The following is a 20,857-nucleotide window of genomic DNA, read 5'->3' as shown; positions in this document are numbered from 1 at the left end:
ACTTCGGATTTCATTAGATGCTGGTTCTGTTCATGCTATTGTGTAGGAATGTAAAATGTGCATTTGTAATTCCTCTAAAAATAAAACAGCTACTAAAAGCTTAGGGAGTGGGCAGGCATCAAGTGTAAAACTAGATTTCTTTGCACTAAGCGTGCTTTGAGAGTAATTCAAACATTGTCTGAGAATCAGGAAATTACTTAAAGAGATGCCAGGATGTATTTAATTTTAAAGTTCCATCTAAAACTGCTTGAGGCAGTTTGTAGATCCGTTCTCACATGAGTACATATTGGAATTTACTTATGCTATAGTTTTATTGCAAGCGTGTGCCTTTCTCAGTAGTTGTAGCATCTTCCAGTTTTCCAGAGAGCCAGTTTTACAGCCTCTCACCTGCTGGTGTCCAGTGCTGTGAATACTGGCAGTCACATCAGCCTTAGGCAGAAATAGCAAATGAATCTGACTGACTGAAAGCATCACAACATTTAATTTCTAGCTACTAGAAGTTTTAACCAGCCAAGTAGAACGAATCTTCAGAACATGATCGTGTATTTATCACAGTGTCATTTAATACAAAGCAGTTATTTCTGCTTTTCCTCTCCCATACTGTTGTCATAGTAGGTTCCTTTCTTCAACCTTGTATCAGAGGCGATAGAGGACAACAGGTGTTGTTGTGATTCTGCAAAACATCTTTCTAGGAATGTATTGGTATCTCAATGGGAAAAATTAAATCTGACTTGACATGAGTGGTGTATTATAGATAAACAGCCTTGTTCCAACATGTTTTTTACTTAGGGCTTAGTCATCTTGCCAAATGCCTTGTTTAATTTCATTAGTGTTTCCTAGTTGTTAAGAACACTTCCTGGGTTGGTGAACCCTCCTGAGATTAAAATGAGATTTTTTCTTTTAATCTTGAGATTAAAAGAACCCAACCAAAAAGCAAACAAACAAACAAAAAAACAGAAGTCAATCCTTCAGTGGGTGGGTTGTTATTTGATTTTTGTTGGATTTACAGGGCTGTGGGATCTCTTTGTTTTTGTTCAGTTTGATTTCTCTTGATTTTTGAAGGGTTTTCCTCCATATTGAAGGAGAGTTTGCTGTCTGGTGATGGGGAGAGTATTTTGTTTTCTGGATGGATTTTGTAGTTGTCATCAAGGGAATCCTCATGAAATGAATGCTTAAAAAGATGAAGCTGAATAATTTTCTGGTCTTTAAAGGTAATAACAGGAATGGCTTCTGGAAGAGATCTAACTTCTGGGAAGTATGTTTACAAGTTAGTACAATGACAGTATATTTCAGGCCAACACTGCAAGCTTAAGCACCTTGACTCTTTTCACAGAATCACAGCATTGCCAGGGTTGGAAGGGACCTCAAGGATCATGAATCTCCAACCCCCCTGCCACATGAAGGGCCACCAACCATCCCACCTAATGCTAGACCAGGCTGCCCAGGGCCCCATCCAATCTGGCCTTGAACACCTCCAGGATGAGTGTAATTAGGTGAGAGAGTCGAACTGAACTGTTCAGGTACTTCTATTATTCCAGCTCATTGGAAGTGCTAGAAATGTTTAGCAGTACCCCTGTCATGTTTCTCTGGTGACATTTACCAAGTTAGATTTGGCTTTCCATGTGAGACTTGACCTTGTTTTTGTCTTCTGCGTTAGCTTTAATTTTACCATAAAAATGCTCCACTAATATGAAATGCACTTAGGCTTTTAATATCGTATGTGAGAAATAGCAGGAGGCCAGCCAACCAGTTTTGCTTTTACGTGTATTATCCACTGTGCTTTTGTTCTGCACTTGCTTTAAACAACAGTGGATAAAATTTACTTCATAGAAGACTGTGAGCGTTTTAACCTCTTAAGATAATAGCACAGTACAAGAAAAGTATCAGACGTTTCACAAAAGACATTTAAAAAAGCGAGATTTACTCCCAATTCTACATTTCTTTTTTTTTGTAATTTTGATTTCTTTCTGCTCTCCTCTCTCTAGTTCACTAGGCTGTGTGGCTGAATAATGATTGAGCATTTAGGTTGGATGTTAGGGGGAAGTTTTTTACTAGGAGGGTGGTTAGGTCCTGGAACAGGCTGCCCAGGGATGTTGTGGATGCCCCGTCCTTGGAGGTGTTCAAGACCAGGTTGGACGAGGCTCTGGGCAACCTGATCTAGTAAAGGTGTATGTTTGGTGGCCCTGCTAGGCAGGGGGGTTGGAACTACATGATCCTTGAGGTCCCCTCCAACCCAGGTCATTCTGTGATTCTGTGATTCAGTAGCATTAGTAAACCAGTCAAAGTGCTTTACAGTGGAGAGAAAATATACTTTTTAGCAATACCGCTGAGCTTAGTGGGTCAGTTGAAAATTGAGCTATAAAACTGCCTGAAAGATAGAAGGCTACTTGGAGAACTGAAACCAAGTTGCTGTTGGGTTCTGAGGTTAGTCTGAAGTCTCTACATTACTACTGCAGGAAAGCAGACATCTCTCATCCTGAAGCCATTCTCAGGACTTACACACATTGTTTGGATTGAAATACTATTGAGAACGTTGAGCAGAATGGTTAGGTATTCTCTTCATACACAGTGAACTAAGAAAGCAAATGCCAACAGGCTTGGTGGCAATTTCTATTTGCAATTACCGCAGAGCAAACTAACTCCTAAACTCCTTTTAGGTGAACTCTGTATTACTGGGTCAAACCAGTATGTCAGAAAATGTAAGAAGTTTATGTAACAATGCTTGGCAATGATTCTTTATGAAGTACAAAAGAATATGAAGTGTAAATCTGTGACACAGACATTTCAAGAAGAAAAAAGTCAGTAGTTATCAAATCAATGCAACAGTGGTAGTTTTTTTATTTTCATTTATTAATGAGTACATCAAGCCAGATGGCATGAGTAATGACTACAAATATAAGGCAACTGATATTTGTAGGAGACGTGTTAATTTAATGTTATTCACCTCAATTATTTTGTTTGATGGTTTTAAAAAATGGCACAAGTGCAATACCTGAAATTGTACGCTCTTGAGCTTTTTGACAGAAGTTAGAAAATGAAAATGAAGTGTATAGTGTAGCGTGGAACATAGTGTCATTTGGTGAATGTTTGTCTTTAGTGATATGAATTACGTAAAATAAAAAAATCCACCACAGTAAAACCAAAAATCCATTGGTTTAATTGTTGAATTCTTGCTGTTTTAGTGTCAAGTTGCATTCTGGAATATTCATGTTACAAACTCTTAGCTAATATAGAAAGCTAATAAGAGAAACTGATTCATGTCAGGATTAAAGAAATGTTCTTTGCTTTGATCATTGTTCTTCAGAATTTTATACCAGTGAAAGTTTGAATACACCATGCTGTAGTGGGTATTTTTGTGAATTCTTAGAGTAGGTGTATTCTGAGGCATAATTTTTCTTGTTGGAACTAGATGTGAATGACTGACAATCAGCGTGAAGGGCCGTTGTGACAGATTAATCACTGTATATTTACAAGAAACTTAAAAAAAAGAAAAAAAAGTTGGAAATGGAAATTTAAAAAAAAAAAATCTTGATTCTAAATGTGGAATTGATGATTTGCTCTGATTTAAGAGCATACGATCAGTGGATCCACAGCTTTTTTAAGCTGGCTTCCTTGACTCTGGAAAGAGATCTCCAAACCACTACTTAAAAGCATGGTATGTATTCTACTGATGCACTTATCAACTGATATCATGTATCATGCAGAGGTCATACTTGCAAATGCCATGACTTTGTGCAGCTTTAAACAAAATATTTAATGCATATTGGATCTTATAGCAAACCTTACCTGTATTAGCAGTAGTTACTTAGGTTTTAACCTCATCTTCCAATGTAAGTAGCCCTTTTAAAGCAAGATCAACACAACTGGTCAGGAAAGAACTAGATGTGGCCTGTAAAATGAATACATAAGAAATGCCTGGTGTTCCTCTTTTTACAGAGTGGTGTGTAGGTGTAGAAGTGTCTTGTAAACTTAGATCACACTTAGACTTTGCAGTTGTAAGCAAATGGGTATTGTAAAGACAAAAATCCCAGTTTGCTTGTCCACTAGCACATCAGGAATAATGATTTTATCCTCACACTTAGAGTCTGTTAGTGGTTAGTGGAATAGTACTCTATATTTTTCGTAAATATAATCAAATCTTCATCCTAATGATGCTACACAGAAGTGCATTCAAATGACTCTATGGAATAAGGAAAAGTATTTGTCACTGAAGCAGGAAGGAAATCACAGAAAAATCCACACGAGCAGTCTGCCTGTTCAGCACTGCTCTGTAGGAAGGAATGTCTAATGCTGTTATTTAGTATTTAAACAAAAACTGTAGCTGTGCAGTAATTATTACTGAGGTTTATATATATATATATATATATTACTTTAAAGATGACATCACTGGCTTTATATGCCTTTCAGTTCTTTAGCATTTGCTATTCATAGACTCAAAGTGTGGCTTGGGTTTGGAGGGATCTTGAGCAGCATCCTGTTCGATCCACATGCAACCCCATGACATGTTTTCAAAGGAAAAGATACTGTCACCTTACCAAGTGTATTCAGAAATCTGTGTAGTGCAGAAAACACAAGCCTGAAAGTAAGGGAAATGGTAAATACTTTACATTGTGGCATAAAACAGATAAGTATGAATGCAGCTGACACAGTTTAACTGATGTTACTTTCTTTGGGAATATTTTAAAAGGATAGCCTCTGACCTAAGAGTCATTAAATATGGGCTCTTTTTCCGTTGCAGATCTCCTATGGGATTTGGGTCACGTGTGTCTGTGGAACTGAGGTCACTGCTTGTTCTGTTTGTCATCTCAGAAGAGTAGCACTATGGTTCTGTAGTAATGCATCTAGTGAAAACCTGACCCAGGGCATAATAGTGTGCAAGGTTTCCATGAAGAGCAGTAGTAGTAGTAGTATGTGAGACTGAGAGGATAGAATAGCTGTAAGAGGAAATTGTTCTCTTTAAGTAAATATCAATTGTACAGAAAAATAAATACATAGGAAAAAAAATTTACCTTCCCTTTATAACTCTATAGTATCATACAAACTCTCCAAATTAAAAATGTGAGACCTAATGGAAGGCTGAATTCTTTTGAAGACACTTCCTTTGAAGGTTACTGATATAAAAAAGATTCCCCACAATATAATCACCCATTTACTGCTGGATAGGGCTCCAATTCTGTCTATATATTATGTGTACTGCTTAGGAAAGTATTTTGTATGTTTAAATCCTCTTGTGAGCAAATAGAAATGAATGACTTCATATTCTGGGGTGGAATATGGTCTGCAATGATATGGCAAAACCATAAGAAAATTTTTAGTACACAACTAGAAACTAGAGTTTGTTCCAGTCAAATAATTTTATACGAGAATAATCAGTTTCTTAGTTGTGGCTGTGATCTACATTTTTTTTTTCTATTTTTTAATCTAACATTTAGTACAAATGAAGGCCATTTTTGTGTTTTGAATTGTTATTACAGTCAGGTAATATTCTCTAATAAAAAGTACTAAGAATGTTAACTTGTCAAAGTCTTGTTCCCTAAGACAGCAATGTGGTGAAAGACACAAAACCTGAGACTTCAGAATCACCATTCAGTGGGAACAAGACACGGAAAGCCCTCTAATTACTGAGATTAGATGGATAGCAAACAGCCTGTAGCTTTCTTTGCCTTCTAACTGTCTTATACTCTTTTCTCTTTGTTGATATCTTCTGTCAGATTTTGTGTTCTTGATGGCCAACGTTATAAATTAATGGTCTTTGTCAATAATGCTATTGGTGAAGTCAATGATATTTAATTTGCAAGGGAAGTGGACTCACGTGTTTAATACCTCAGCATATTTGCATCAGTCCTTAAAAAATTTGTGTCTATTGCATCGGGACCTATTTTATCATTGATGTACCTGTAAATGAAAGAGAAGACTTATGCAGTGAAACTGTCATTACTCTGTCAGCTTACATAGGCTGCAGAAAGAAGAATGATTTATGATCAGAAGCAAACTGCTGAATTGTTTATCTACTAACTTACAAAATTTCATTATAAGAAGGACATATCCTTTTAATTACATTTGAACAGCTTGTTTTGGTAAATAAGGTAGTCTAGTCAATATCAAGAGGCTTGATTCCTATTGTTAGTTCTGTCGTGCACCTACTGATCTGATCTTGAGCAAGTCATTGTGCTCGTGCATGCCTATTTTGCCCCACTTGTATTTTCTTATTTGTCTGTTAGATATAAACAACATAGAGTAGAAATACTTTCTTTTAATAATATCTGCATTGCACCTTTTATGTAAAGGTCTCAGTATCAAGGTCAGTGTTTCACTCCTCTGATGCTACCCTTGTACAAATAAATAATAGATCGTAATGGAATTTTAGGTAGTAAACCAGGAAGAATTTATGAGCTGTTGATTTTTAGTAGTGGAACCCTTATCTTCTTTTTGCTGTGCTTATTAGAAACTGTTATTTCCCATTGCTTTATCTGCAAACCTTGATTATAGGGAAAACAAAATAATGGTGTTAATCTCAAAAGCTGGCAAATAACTATATATTTATCAATGAGACACCTCATTCCATGGATGCTTGTTTTAAACTTGTCCAATTAGATTCTGCTTATCTTTTAAGACAATGTAAACATTGTTTATCTGAAATCATAGACAAGCTAAGCTGTAATTGCAATAGCTCCCCTTATAGAAAATGAAAAATTCATTCAGATAAAAGCTCCCTCAGCACATGCTGACTCTTCTCTTGTGTTGTATGTCCTCAACAGATTATCTTAAAAACACTTTGATTTCTAACATGGACTTGTAATTTATAAGACTAATGAAATGACAATAACATGGAGTAGTTAGCCACAGTGTTTTCTTAGTTGAAGTGTTCAATCAGCCTTTATATAATGTACAAATGAATGTGACTTCCTTATGGATTTGTCCCATTTATGTTCTACTACTCCTACAGTTATTACTTTATCTGAGATAGAGAATAATACTGATTCAATCAAAGTTATAAAGAATAAAATATAGTTCCACAAGCATATAAACCATTCTTAAGTCTTATTTCCTGCTTATTCTAATGGCATACTCTAAAGTACCTGCATCAGATTATCCATACTTAATTTCCTTAGGAAAAATGAATTGTTTTCCCCTGTTTCATAAAAACAGAAGTGAAGGAGTAAGTGACGGAAAGCCTTTGCTTGCTCTGAGGTGCTCTCAAGTTTTGTCACTCTCTGCAGGATATCATTTGCCAGACAGCTCTTTCATGGGCAAACCAAGGCTGAGAAATCTTGGCTTACTTTGTTCTCCATGTTGGAGAGCGCAATCAGGGTGAAATAATATACAGATAGTGAAGGAAGTGTGCTGGTGATGAGTATAAGTCTGTGCTACGTATGACTTAGCTGACAGAAAATGTAAAGTGAATCCTCTTAAAGCCTGAAACCTGTGCGTGCAAGAAGAGTACTGTCATTCATGAGAGATGGTCTTAATAGATGGCCTAGGTGGCTTCATGGTTTTATCTAGAATGGATTTTAAAAGGAAAAAAAAACTACCCACAAATGAATTTAGTCTGAAAAGAAAAATATCCCCCTCCATAAGGATCTTGTCACGGGTTGCCTGAAATGATGATTATTTGCTGATGCAAGTAAAGACCAATGCTCTCAGAAGCAGAGGTGAAACAGATGAAGACTGCTTAGAAAGCAGCTTCGTATAGGAAGAAAAATTGCTTTAACAAGAAAAAAATATTCCTAAAAAATCATGATACTGCCAGAATTGTACATCCAGAACAGATACTGCAAGTGGCAAAAATGTAGGAGTTGAACTGCATTAGCTATTTGAAGAAAGTGTCTAAAGAGAGAAAAATTATCAAAATGCATTTATTTTCTTTTTTCTTAGTAAGCCACACTGATTGAAAACCATACAGCAGTTTCATCTACCTGTTCAGCATGCTTTCTTTGCATGGATTTCATGCAATCACTTCAAGTTTTCTGTCATCCAAGTGATTGGTAGCATGGTGAATCTCAGCATTCATTTGTTTTCATGTGCAGTTCACCTGCTATTGATTGAGCTTATTTTGAAAGGAGTGCAGGACCAATCTGGTTGGAAGATACTTTGGTTAGTGAATATAGTTTTAAGCACTGTGCAGCTGATAGAAATAAGAAGAAATAATTATTGCAAGGCAAAGCTATTAACCAAGATAATAGCTATAATGCTGTCTAAACCAGGAAGCCATGCAAGCAGCAGTTCACCTCTAGGTAGTAGAACTTCATGAAATGTGAATCCTCAAGTATGGCCTACTTGTGCATTTGGATTTTAAATATGAGTCAGGTCTGACAGTGCATTCTTAGCCAAACACCTTTTTTCTTATTCATAAGCAAACATGTAATTCTGCCTTCTGCTCATAGCTCTTTTCAGGGTGTATTGGGTGCATCTCATGTGAGATACTTTGCAATGTTTTTTTTTTCTTTAATTATAAGTTAAATAATTTAAGGATTAATGAATATGCAAATTTCTGGATTGCATATGCAGCTGAATTAGCCAGTGAGTAAGATTTGGCCTCAGTGTCATAAAAAATGGGCCAGTTTCAAAGATGAAGTATCATTCATTTCAGATGCAGATTCATAACAACATTTTTAGTCTTAATTATATGACTTATGAATATCCCGACAGATGGTTATTGTCATTCTAAGAGCACTGTTGAGTTTGTGCAATTATTTTTGTCCCCGGCATTTGGAAGGAAAATGAGGAGAGTGAGATTTTATTATACATATATTTTTGCTTTCTTCTGTATTCTCTAAATGGACTGTCTTAAAATTGCTAGTTGGGGGAGAGGGGGAAAAAAAAGGAGATTTTATTTGCTGTCATCTTTAATTCACTAAGCTAACTGCCTTGATGTTCATGTCCATGCATGGACTTGGCAATTCCCTTGCAACAAGCACTAAGGGAGTTGCACATTGCAGTGTATTTCCTTGGGACTAAGGAAGATAAAAGCTTTCAGGATAGGCTTTAGGTGCGTAGCTGCTGTGCATATTTGCACATAGCACTACATTCCTTCTTTCTGTACCCGTGGCTGTGATGGTATATGGAGCTCATGCTATGCCTTACAGGGTTACTGCCCCACATCTGCACACAGAGTTGGTCTGAAGCCCACTACATACTGCTGGCTACAGCTTGTGTGTGGCCATAACTGAGCTGTGCTGCTAAGGTGGCTTCTTCATCATGTGGTATTAACGAGCTTCTCATTAACTGTGGCTGTGCTCAAGTACTACAGCAGGTGTTGGTGATCTGCAGTGATGAAGCAGCTTTACTTTCTTGGGTAACTCTGCTTTGGATTTGGAATTCCATGGAGGGAATGTAAGTAGAATTTCTAGGTCTGTGCTTTTAATTAATTTTTTTTTACGCTGATAACATTGATAAGCAAAGAAACTTAGCTTCTGAAACTTGTGCATTTTATACTCACTAAAAATGGCCACTGAAATGATAACGTCCATGTAAAAGACAGAGATTCATTTGCAGAAGAGCTTTCATTTAAAGATTATATGGATAGTTTCTTTAGTTTTATTAACATTCACTTTTTAGCAGTTTCTTCACCTTTTATTTTTTTCCTCTGGAATTGGCACTGTCCCCTTAGAAAAGCATTGGTGGTGGGGGGGGGGTTATTCTTTCAGACTGAAAGCAACGTTATTAAACTCTTTCTAATTGTTCAGAAACCTGTAAAGATAAAATTATTAGTAGAAGACCTTTGTATCTATTGCCAACAATGCTGTGAAGATTCGTTTTCATCTTCCGTTATCTGTCAGCTCAAATTAATGGGCTGTTAGCACATCTACGATAATTGCACTGTATTTAATGCAATGGGACAGTCCCTTAATTTGGGTACCTAGCATGGTGTCAGCTGAAGTTTGCTTCAGCTGATGTAATTAGCAAAGCTCCGTGTTAATCAATTTACAATTAAACTTTTGTATGAAATCTTCCAGGAAAAAAGAATTATTTCACAAACCAGAAGTTAGTGTTAGTTCAGTGATAGGAGAAATTTACATGTTTTTCTAGTAAATCTGTTAATGGTTGATGAATTGTTTAACCATAGATGTCTGTAGCAGACTTACAGATTTTAATGAGCTTTCCTAATTTCACATCCCATATGAAGTTGTACTATTTTTTTTGTGTATTTATTAATTGAAAAGGGTTCACTAGCAACCTATATTCATTGACATATAATCTCTTACTAATTATGGCACTATTTTTCCCATATGCAATGTCTTATTCCCTCAGAGATGCAGAAATATATTTCTTTCCTACTAGTTAACTTGTGTGCTAGTTTCTTTATGAGAAGTAAGAATGGACTTCTTTGTTTTGACTCCTACTTTTAAAGCTGATGTATGGATGTGTTTGGTGTCCATCAGTATAGGAAGCAGTTGTAGGTGCTTCTTCTCAGTTATGTTCTTCCTGCATGAAGTCACTGTGTTCTTCACATTCCTGTCTTAAGTCAAAGGGATGGAAGTGCTGGGAGGCAAGCACTGAAGTCCCACCTTTTCAAAACCTTTTCCTTTTTGGGTGAGATTTTGTGGGCTCTTCTACGCGATAACGTGGATGGGCTTCAAAGTGTATGAAATCATTGGTTGGTTTTATATTCGTGTGCAACATTCAGCACTGTCTGCCTCAGGAAAGTAGATAACCTTGGAAATAGCATTTCCAATCCCTATATAAATAAAACTCCTTTTTCCATTGTCTATAGCTTTTTTTTGCCTATTTCTCTATACACTACTTGACTCTGGTCGTAAGTGCATGGAACAAAATAATTACATTGCATTATTAGAGATGATTTCTTCTTGCTCTTTCCTCTTGTATCTTGTGTTGTATAGTCATGTATGTTCACATACTAAAAAATGTCTTTTTTAGTGTAAATTACTTGAGATATTACAAAGGTGACTGTTGTTAATTTTAAAGATGAAAATAAATTGCAGGCCACCTATGTTGCTTATGAAGTAAAACAAATCTGAACCTGTCTATCAGTTTTAACAGAACTAATTCCAGAATCTTGCTCCCTCAAGTACCTCTCAGAGAAGACAAATAGTGAAGTGCTAATACTAGTAGTTTGTAATCTCACTTGTTCATGGAAATATGAAATATCAAGTTGATCTCAATCACACAGTGTAGCTTTCTCAGGTTCTGCTTTGATGTTCCTGTTTAAGTCATCAACATGTGAAATAAGCCAGCCAATATATTACTCAGTTCATCTGTCTCAGGAAGTTGGTTGCATTTTGTTAGCATTCCGTGTGTTCACAAATGATAAGAGAAAGAAAGGAGTTCATCAAAAACACTAGAAAGATATGGGAATGGATCCCTATTTCCCCGACTGTGATTGTTGCCTGTCTAGTAGAGTATGTGTTCCTCAAAAATCGGGGCAGTTATGATTACAAGGACATGTTGATGGGAGATGTGAATTAAATTAAGCTTTCTGCCTGATACTTGGAAGAACATAGCTAATTACATGCTAAACTGGGATGTTCCAGCAGATTAACCATATGCTTATAATGTGGCTGATCTGAGATTGTGTGAATTGTTTAATTGAGGATTTGAATATGGCATAGTTTACAGTCAAAATAAATCCAGTCCAGTTAGGAAGTCACATGTACACATGCACAAGGGCAGGCTTTTGAATTCTATTAAGGACTGACTCTGTTTATGCTTATCTGAAATGTGAGGAAGTAAGCTAAGTGTGTACAGGTGTCAAAATGGGATCATTTGTTTTGCTCACACATCTGTATCTACTCAGGTTCCTTTGATTTCCTAGAAATCAAGTGAGGATCTTACAGTAGTGAGAATCAAAAGCAAATGAAATATTTACTAAGATTTCCTTTTTCCTCACCTGTTACTACATCATTTAGATAAACAGAAAACTTCCTCCTTTTATTACTTACAGGATTTATTTTTCTTGTTTGTGATTGTTCTAAATGGTTGTTATCTGTGCAGTGAGCCATTTCCTTGTTGCTTTCCTTAATCTTCGCCCGCTTCTCCAGACTTCTTTTCCTTTTGGTGGTGGAGCAGGAGGGGCGATATTGGACATAAAATATACCAGTAATAAATGGTAATAAATAATAAATATACCAGTTAATAAATGCCTTGAAAATAGATTATCTGTTTGAATTCAGGGATGATGTACAGGAGATGAACAACTTTCTGAAGTGCAGAGAGTCCGTTTAGAACTTCTTTTTTAGCCTCTAGAACCACATAGATGTTTTGGGGAGTGTCTACACACAATGCTCTGTGCCTCAAATCCTTGTGTTGATCATATCTAATTATCGTAACTGAGGATGTTAATAATTTGCTAGGTACTTCACTTGTGATTAGGTGTTCTGCAAACAGTCTCAGGCAGTTTGAGATAAATTCAAAGGATGAAGATGTTGAGCAGGATCAAAGCAGCCCAGTAGTAAGGGTTGTTTTTCTTAAATGCAGATCTGTTGGCCTGTTCAGAGGTTGCTATTAGGATCATAGAATCATAGCATCACCAAGGTTGGAAAAGACTACATGATGGTGTCCTCCAGGCCTTGGTACTGGGGCTGCTTCCATTTAACATCTTTATTAACAATCTTGACAAGGGGATTGAGTGCAACCCTCAGTAAGTCAGCCCCTTAACCACTTCCTACTGTTACAGGTATCTAGAAGGAAAGCTGCACTGGAAAATTTCTGTTTGCATATATCTAAAGGTGATATTGTTCATGCCAAACCAGAAATGGAAAAACAGGATATTGTACTTTAGCAATGATGAAATATTGCTGAGATGACTGTGATACTCAAATTTATGTAAAGAGTGTAATGAAAAGTGCTTTACATCTGATTTTTATACATTGAGGGTTAGCATTATTAATTACACATACATTTTTAATAGCTACTGAAAACTACAGCTGTCAGAGCAAACGTGTGCTGGTTTGCATAGCTTTGTGGAATAAACTTTCTTGTGTTGATTTGGATAGTATTATAAACTGTGTTTGAATGTCAGCCTTGTGCATGGTATAGTCTTATTTATCTCCTAAATCAGTGAAATTGTGGTGTGTGTTCACTAAATTAGTAGTCACAGGTTTTTTTTTATTCTAGTGTTGGACAGAGCAGAATCAGCATAATTGTATTCCTTTATAGCTGTGGATAGGAACGTGATATCAACGTTGTCTCATTTCCAGTGGATCATCATTCTTTTGTACTGGGATGTATTTAATGGATAATCACTATTCTGCCTACTTAATGAATTTTAGGAAAAGAATAAACTAGCTGATCAAACCACACTTTGTCAGAAATGGATAAAAGGAACAAAAATACTCCGCGACCTTGCCACTTTGTTCTCAGTTCTGTCAAAGTCATCTGTTTACCCCCAGTAACTGAGAAAAACAGAAATATGTGACTTCACGTAGATTTTTAGGAGTGTAATAGATTTTAGCGTGCTAGATGGTATGAAAGCAAGATTTGGGAATAATTTTTAAAAGAAAATGATTTCAGTAGTGGAATGGTAGAGAATGCACAAGTAGGAAGAGGGAATTAATAGGATTTCACCTCAAACAGATGAAAAAGTTCACCCAGAACTCATTAAATGAAAATTTAGATGGGTCATCTCCATAAAATTTCTGGGCCAACTGAGCTAGAATCCAACACAAATCTGCTCATTAGTTTTAACTGTTCCACTGCAGCAGAATTTACTGTAACACTGCCCTTAGCCTCTAAAAGTTTGTTCTGTTCTTAATAAATGATGTTTTCTCTCTCATCCTGAAAAACAAGGAAGAAGGCACAATAAGCCAGAGGTATATCTGTACTCTGTATTTCAAATACTCTCTAGCTAGGGGATTTTGCAATGAAGTGCAACGGTTTGGAAGGAGAAGAAATATATTTCCTCTTAACTGGGTGTAAGCCCTCTTTATTCATTTTTCTTCCTTTTGACTACCTGACAGATGATGTTCCTGTTTCCCTTTAATAAGTACTATCCATATTTGGTGTAAATAAGCAAAGATGAGATTGGGAGATGTTAATTGTAAAAACAAACAAAAAAGAAAACAAAAACATGCTTCTAGGTTAATCCTTAGGATGTTTGTTGTTGTTGTTTTTTTTTTTTTTTCCCAGATTATACATTGATAATTCAGAGTAATTGATCAAATCTGCATTCAGACTTATCTAAGGGATGCCTTAGAAATCTTTTATATTTCAGTGAAAATTGTGCTTTCCTGAAGTGCGATAGCACATTATGACTCATTTTCATTGTGTCTGTTGTCTGTGCATGTTGCTTCCATTTTGGAAGCAAGCAGGTTATATCATCATTCTTAGATATTGAAGTAACACTGCCCATTCTTCTTCATTCAGCCAATATGCAGTCTTCTGTATTAAAAATAATAATCTAATTTTAGGTCAAATGAAGAATGATATGGATTTATATTTCATCGCTTGGGCTCCTTCCTACTTTGATCTCAAGCCAGGTAATAGATTCACAGTTAGCATGGTATCTTCTTGCCCTCCTTGGCCATTTTTGTTTGTCTTCTGAAAGCATGATTCATTAGTGTGGAGAAGATGAGTATTTTCAATCTAATTGTATAGTACTTAAGTTCATTTAGGCTTAAATTACATGTACAGGCTGCAGTGTGTTTACTAGCAAATTTACCTGAAATACTAACTATAACCAAAATAAAAATGGTCTTTTCGTTCTTAAGAAACAAGATGCTTGAGTAATGGAAACCTGTGGGCTGGGAACATCTGGAATAGATTTATGTGCAAAGTGTTTGAGAGCAAAGGTCTGAACCATTAAATAACATATTACAACATCAAAAATTAACTTTTGTGCCTTTCAGTTTAAAGCTAATGATAATAAATTCCCAGCTTGTGGTTAAGTGTGTTTGTATCTTCAGTTCAGCCATTGGAACCCTGAGGACAACTTATTTCAATATACATTTCTTGCTAGTGTTTTATGCCTTACTGAATAGGTCTTAGAACATGATTATAAAGTGAGTTTAATTTTAAAAAGTGCAGTAAACATGCTTAGCATAATGCTGTTTTTGATCTATCAGATTTTAAATACATCTTGGAGATTTACAGCAACTTTGCACTCCGGGAATGATAAGTCAAATGGATTATGTTTGCTAAAAAGAGACAGACTTTGTTTTGTTTTTAAAATGAGGGCTCATCTTGCTGTTTTCACGCAAAGGATTTGCTTGGGTATTGACAGTTCTGCTTCACTGGTGTGTGAAGCAAGTTGCTGCAGAAAGGCCCTCAGGCCTTGGAGTGATGCTCTCTGTGTCGTCGTTCCCTGCAGTTTGCATGTGATGCCTTCCTTAACATTTGGCATGCTACAGGTTTCAGAGAAAGCATCTGGGAAGAGGAGGATGGGAAAGCGTTGCGAGGGGGCTTTGCTGACACGGTTGGCTTCATGGTTGAAGTCAGACATGGATTTTGACTGCCATGGCAGTTAAATTTTGTACGAAATATATGTATGTTATTATATAGGATTATATATAGGAAGAGGAAGATATGCAGTTCTCAGGAAGTTTCAGTTAACTAGCCACTGATCTTGTCTTGGGCTAGAAACACAGCTGGAAAATACAGGTCTGTTTCCCATCCCCTCAAAAAGAACTGGGTAAGAACTATAGATCTTGCCTTTTTTTTTTCCTTTTTATCTGAACCACGTTTGCTGAAGAGCCCTAGTTTCACAGGCTGCTTCAGCCTACGCAAAAGAAAATGAACTGTGAATGATGAGTTAGACATCAGATTTTGAGAACCTAGGGTTCAGTGATCATCATTTCCTCAGTTTGGCTGCATAAAAATAGTAGCGTAAAAACACTTGCAAATATAAACTTTATACTAGACTTGGAAAAACAGGCTGTAGTCGAACGATAAGGGATGAGAATTTACCACATCCTTGGAAACTGGCAGTGGGGAACTATTCAGAGATCTCTCAGGGAAGCACATAAACTTTCTGAATACGGCTGTAATGAAAAGGTTGTAAGAACCTGGAGGAAGAACTAAGCATGAAGCTGAAATAGAAATTACTTCTTTACAGAAAGCATTCTGTACACAGTGTTCTCCCTCACCCCTTCTCTAATCCTTGGATGTGTGATGGCCTTCCTCTACTTGAAGGGAGTGCAGAAAGAGGAGGGGGAACAACTGTATCAACATGGGTTGATAGTGATAGGACAAGGGGGAATGGTTTTAAACTAAGACAGGGAGGTTTAGGTTAGATATTTAGGGGAAGTTTTTCACTCAGAGGGTAGTGATACACTGGAACATGTTGCCCAAGGACGTTGTAGATGACCCATCATTCAAGGCCAGGCTGGATGTGGCTCTGGGCAGCCTGGTCTGGTGGTTGGTGACCCTGCACATAGCAGGGGGATTGAAACTGGATGATCTTTTCAAACCGGACCATTTTATGATTCTATGGTGCAAGCCAAGGGTACCTTGAAAGAGTTAAGCTGTTAGAAATGAATGCTAGGGAATGCCGTTTGTACTGTGTATTTTAAAATGGTTATCTAGGAGTGGAATATTCATGATAGAACCAGTGGCAGCTTTTTCTTCCCTGTTTAAATCCTTCTGTAATGTCAATGTATATCCTGTGTAAATGATTTTGGAGAAGTTCTCGAAGCAACCACGTATGAGAGAGTCATTCAATGTGATGTACGGGAGGTTATCACTTGATAATTTACTGAGCTACAGAAAAATCTAAGTTGCTGATTACAACAGACCTCAGCTTCTAATGTTACTCTCCTGTAGCGATAAATTAACAAAACAAAGCAGTATGCTGTCTAAATTGCAGATCTGAGTATGAAATAGTGCTTTTTGACCCTAAATACTTCCTTTTAGGTTTTAGGAGAGAGCTGTGTTTCCCTGTGAAGCTGGAGATGCTTTCCCAGCTGCTGGAGGTGTTCCACAACTGAAGCAGATTTAAAGAATCCTGGATTGTTTTGGGTCATTCTGAATGGCCCCTCACTGGTCAGGGATAACATCTTCAGTATGGAGCAGTTCTGTACCTCCAAAATCTGGGAATAGAAAAAAATTCTACATAAAGGATGGGATTTTTACCCCCTACCATCATGAATACATAACTCTCTGCAGAGCATAAGCAACATCAGCAAACGATGCCAAGATTTGCTGTGTCACCTCTGGGTGATGTAAGATCTGGCTAAGTGACTTTTTATTATCTGAGATGAGAGCTAAATTAATTGAAAGAATGACTCAGATCTCCTGCATACTGATATCTGGGCTGTGGACATGGAGCATGTAGTCTTTGCTATCATTGCGCTTCAGTTTTTTGTTCTTAATAACAGCCTTCAGTAATTAAACTGTGTCATAAATATGCTGTTAAAGATAAGTGTATTAATTCCTGAAAAATGTGGGTATCAGTGAAGTCTGGAAACAGGAACAAGGAACAAACAATACAGACATTTTTGGCTCAGGGCAAACCTTTAACAATGGGTCTCTTCAAGTTTTGATCATTTTTTGAGCCTTTTTTGAGCTTCCTAATTCTGCATCTCTTTGTATACGTGATGGCAGAATTGTGCCAGGTGTTTTTTGTAGCATAAATGGAGGTGTGAAATGGGAATTTGAAACGTGGTTGTCCAAACTCTTTTACCACAACATCATTTTTTATTTCTCAGTTACACAGGAATGTGTAACTCTGTACAGGCATGTTTTTCTAATTCTCCCAGCAGGGTAACATAAATATATCATTAAGGCTCTACATTCCCCCTGCTTTCTCTGAAGTCAGTGAAATAAATATAAGGCTCCGTTGACACTATTGTAATGAATAGTGCATATAACTAGCAAATAATGGTGTGGTTTTTTTTTTTCCAAGATTTCAAGTGTTTTTGATTTGATTGTCAAGAGAAAGGTGACTGGATGTGTTTTTAGATATAAATATGAATGCAAGTACATACAGAGGATTTTTTTCTTGGTTTAATGTAAAGAGGTGTGCCAGTTGGAAGGGGCAATTGATCTGAAAACAGCTGTTCTCGTTTTGTTCAAGTAGTGAACTGCTCACTAGGGAGGGAATGAAGGATGAGTAGTGGAATTATCAGGAAGTCAATACATCAGATCTTGGTGTTAACACCAAATCATGAAGTGGGTTGTGTTAAATGCAGTTTTCCCTCTGGAAGAAACTGATATACTCTTCTATCTAGTTATACCAGCTAATAATTCAGTATAATTATAGTACTTCATATTTTATTTAGTTACATATTTGGATATGAATACAGCAAGGCAAAATACATCACTCTGAAAAAATGTGGACTTGTCCTTAGTGAGTTATCACATATTATAATTCCCCTTGAGAAAATTCCAATTCAGGTAAAAGTTAAATTAATAAACCCCTTGAATTTCTGCTGGATTCTATAGGTTGTACTCCTTTTCTAAGCTTCTTGGGAAGAGTAGCAGCAAACAGAAGTGCCTCCTTTCAGCCTCCTGAAAGGCTGACTGCTGTTCACTCTGATTGTGGGAATTTGTAGTTAATCTCTGCTAAAGCTTGGGCTGTTTCTCACTGGCAGAGTGTTAGCATTATTTGAGGTCCAGAAATAGCTAAAAACCTTGGTTGCCTGTTTCCAGAACAGTGATCAACGTTTTAGCTCTCTGAAGGCTAAGATGTATCAGTAAGAAGTTGAGAATTGGGTCAAACTAATGATATAAATTACTGAGCTGATGTCTGAGTGCTTTTTTGACTCTAACCTTGCACAATAGTGCACAGGAGCAAAGTTTTAAGAGAGAGGAGAACATCTAGGCTAGCTGGACATAGTATTCCTATGACCTTTGTCTTTCTTGAGTGGAAAACTAGAGAAGAGGATTTTGTGTTGTGCCTAGAGTTGTTCAAATTTTAATTCCTTAGCAGCTTTTCAATTGAAATCTTTTTATTATGTTAATTATGTATGGGGAAAAAAAATCATCTGAATGAAAGGATAAAATTGGATATCTCGTGAGTTTCAGCAAATGTAATTGTGGTAGTATTTGTAGACTGGAAAATAGTGCATTTCTATTAGTACGCTGATAACCTGTGAAATCCAGCAGGAGAAGTATAAATTTCCATCATTGCAGAATTGCTGTAGTAGCACTGGAACTCATTGATTCCAATATTCCATAGTTGTATTTGAGTTTATAAGAGTGAGGGTCACAAAGGCGATACAATCTCCCTTTATTTATTTATTCTTTGTGTGTGAGTGTCATATTAAAATTATATATGTATACCGTTGCATGAATTCATATCTGACTGAGCCAAAATAGGCTGGGAGATAAATGATGGCCACTACATCAACCAAGTCTCCTTAGTTTGCACACATGGTGGATTTCAGGCGTGTTCATTTGTCATTCTCTGAAACAAACCTTTGATCTCCCAAAGTGCATTGACAAAGAAGTTTGCTCTGTGGAATTTCCTTTTGTTGATTCTGAAAATCTTTGCAGTGAAAAGTGTGATTCAAAGCAGATAGGGAGTCAGAATGAGAAACGTGTGTACGTTCACAGCTGTTCTGTGACAAGTAGAAACTCTCTGAGAAGGTTCAGTTCACCTAGCTCTTGGTGTAGCTGAAGAAGGGGTTATATGACTGGGAGCCTGATAAAAATAATGACTTTATGGTGAGGGTAAGAGGTACATTTTGTTCCATCTACAAGACGTACCAGGTGCTGGCTGCTGATGGAGGCGTATGTTGAGGTAAGAGTAATTCTGAGAAAAGGGAAGTCTGTAGGAAGTGAGATATGCATTTGCTTTCAGTGTGTCTTTTTTGTATATGTGTGTATATATATATCTATATATCTGTATCTATACACAGATAAGAGAAGAAGAAAAAGGCTATTTCAGTAGTCCAGAAGGATTTTCTCAGTTCCCACTCTTCCCCCTTCCCTATGTACTTCTCATTATGATACATTCAGAAAATAAGTATTTTTAAATAATTCAAAAGATCACAGTCAAAGCTGTCAGGAACATTTATAATTGCACTTTGAAATGCTTTGCGTTATAATTTATGCTGTGAGCTTTGAAAAACTTCTCAGATACTTGCAGTTCTCACAGCCTGCCTAAAAAGCCAAGGGAAAAGTTGTAAAGGTGATGATGCTCTTCTGCTGTTCACTTAATGATGAAGCTGATATGGACTGCATCCAACTGTCAGTACAGTATATTCATGCACGTTCTTCATGTTCTCATTCCTTGTCACAGAAGCATCATGAACTTGCTCTGGACAAGAGTTGAGTGTATGTGGCAAGCAAACAAGAATGATGTGTGATGAGCCCTGGTAGAGGCTGTGGTTTGACATGACAACAGAATGGTATCTGTGTCTGCTGGAAACTGTACCATGGTGTTGTATAGGGTTGATCTATCTGTAGGCTTGTGCTGACACCACTCAGGCTCAGCTGTGCCCAAGCAGCAACTTATCCAGATGAGTGGAGTGGGTGTATGTATAGCTTGAACTATGGCACTTGTTCTGATACAGCCTACCCCACGAGTAAACACAAGTGGGAACACTAGTGGAAAGAAGGGAGCAAAGTGACAGAATGCTTTGTCATAGACTTCAGCTGTTTTCTGAGATAGTAGTGTTAAAAAAAAAATCTTAAGATATTTCACTAAGGAATGCTTCAAATCTCACCTATGTGCTAGTAAGGTTGGCTTCAGAATGGATGGACAACATGGTGATAAGTAAGTAATTCATAATAAATTAGGATTTATATCATAAACAGAAAAGTTTATATGAAACTTTTTGGAAATAAAGATTTGAAGGAAAGTACAAGAGGAGAAGAAATAAACGCTTTCATTCTTCAGGTTTATGTTTTGCTTATCTGCTCTGTCATGTTACCCATTAGTCAATTTGTTCACATATGATTCTGTTTTTGCGATACATTACCAATGGATCAGCAAGCTGTAAATATCACAATCAAGTTT

General features: G+C 36.8%; 1 protein-coding gene across 4 annotated transcripts in view; it reads left to right on the top strand.

The window, feature by feature from the left end:
• Positions 1 to 20,857, top strand: part of LUZP2 (leucine zipper protein 2) — a 169,583-nt gene that overhangs the window by 77,698 nt on the left and 71,028 nt on the right. The window contains exon 1 of one of the 4 annotated variants that reach the window (XM_090140184.1): positions 9,083 to 9,333. The exons of the other annotated variants lie outside the window; for them this stretch is intronic. Within the exon in view, the coding sequence (XP_089996310.1) occupies positions 9,323 to 9,333 (11 nt within the window). The 5' untranslated portion in view covers positions 9,083 to 9,322. Of the gene's footprint in view, positions 1 to 9,082; positions 9,334 to 20,857 lie in introns of those variants that run through there. 4 annotated transcript variants of the gene reach the window in all.

Source organism: Phasianus colchicus, chromosome 5 (genome assembly GCF_987193195.1).
Source record: "Phasianus colchicus chromosome 5, bPhaCol1.hap1.1, whole genome shotgun sequence".
In the NCBI taxonomy this organism is placed as follows: domain Eukaryota; kingdom Metazoa; phylum Chordata; class Aves; order Galliformes; family Phasianidae; genus Phasianus; species Phasianus colchicus.
This window is presented reverse-complemented; position numbering and strand designations above follow the sequence as displayed.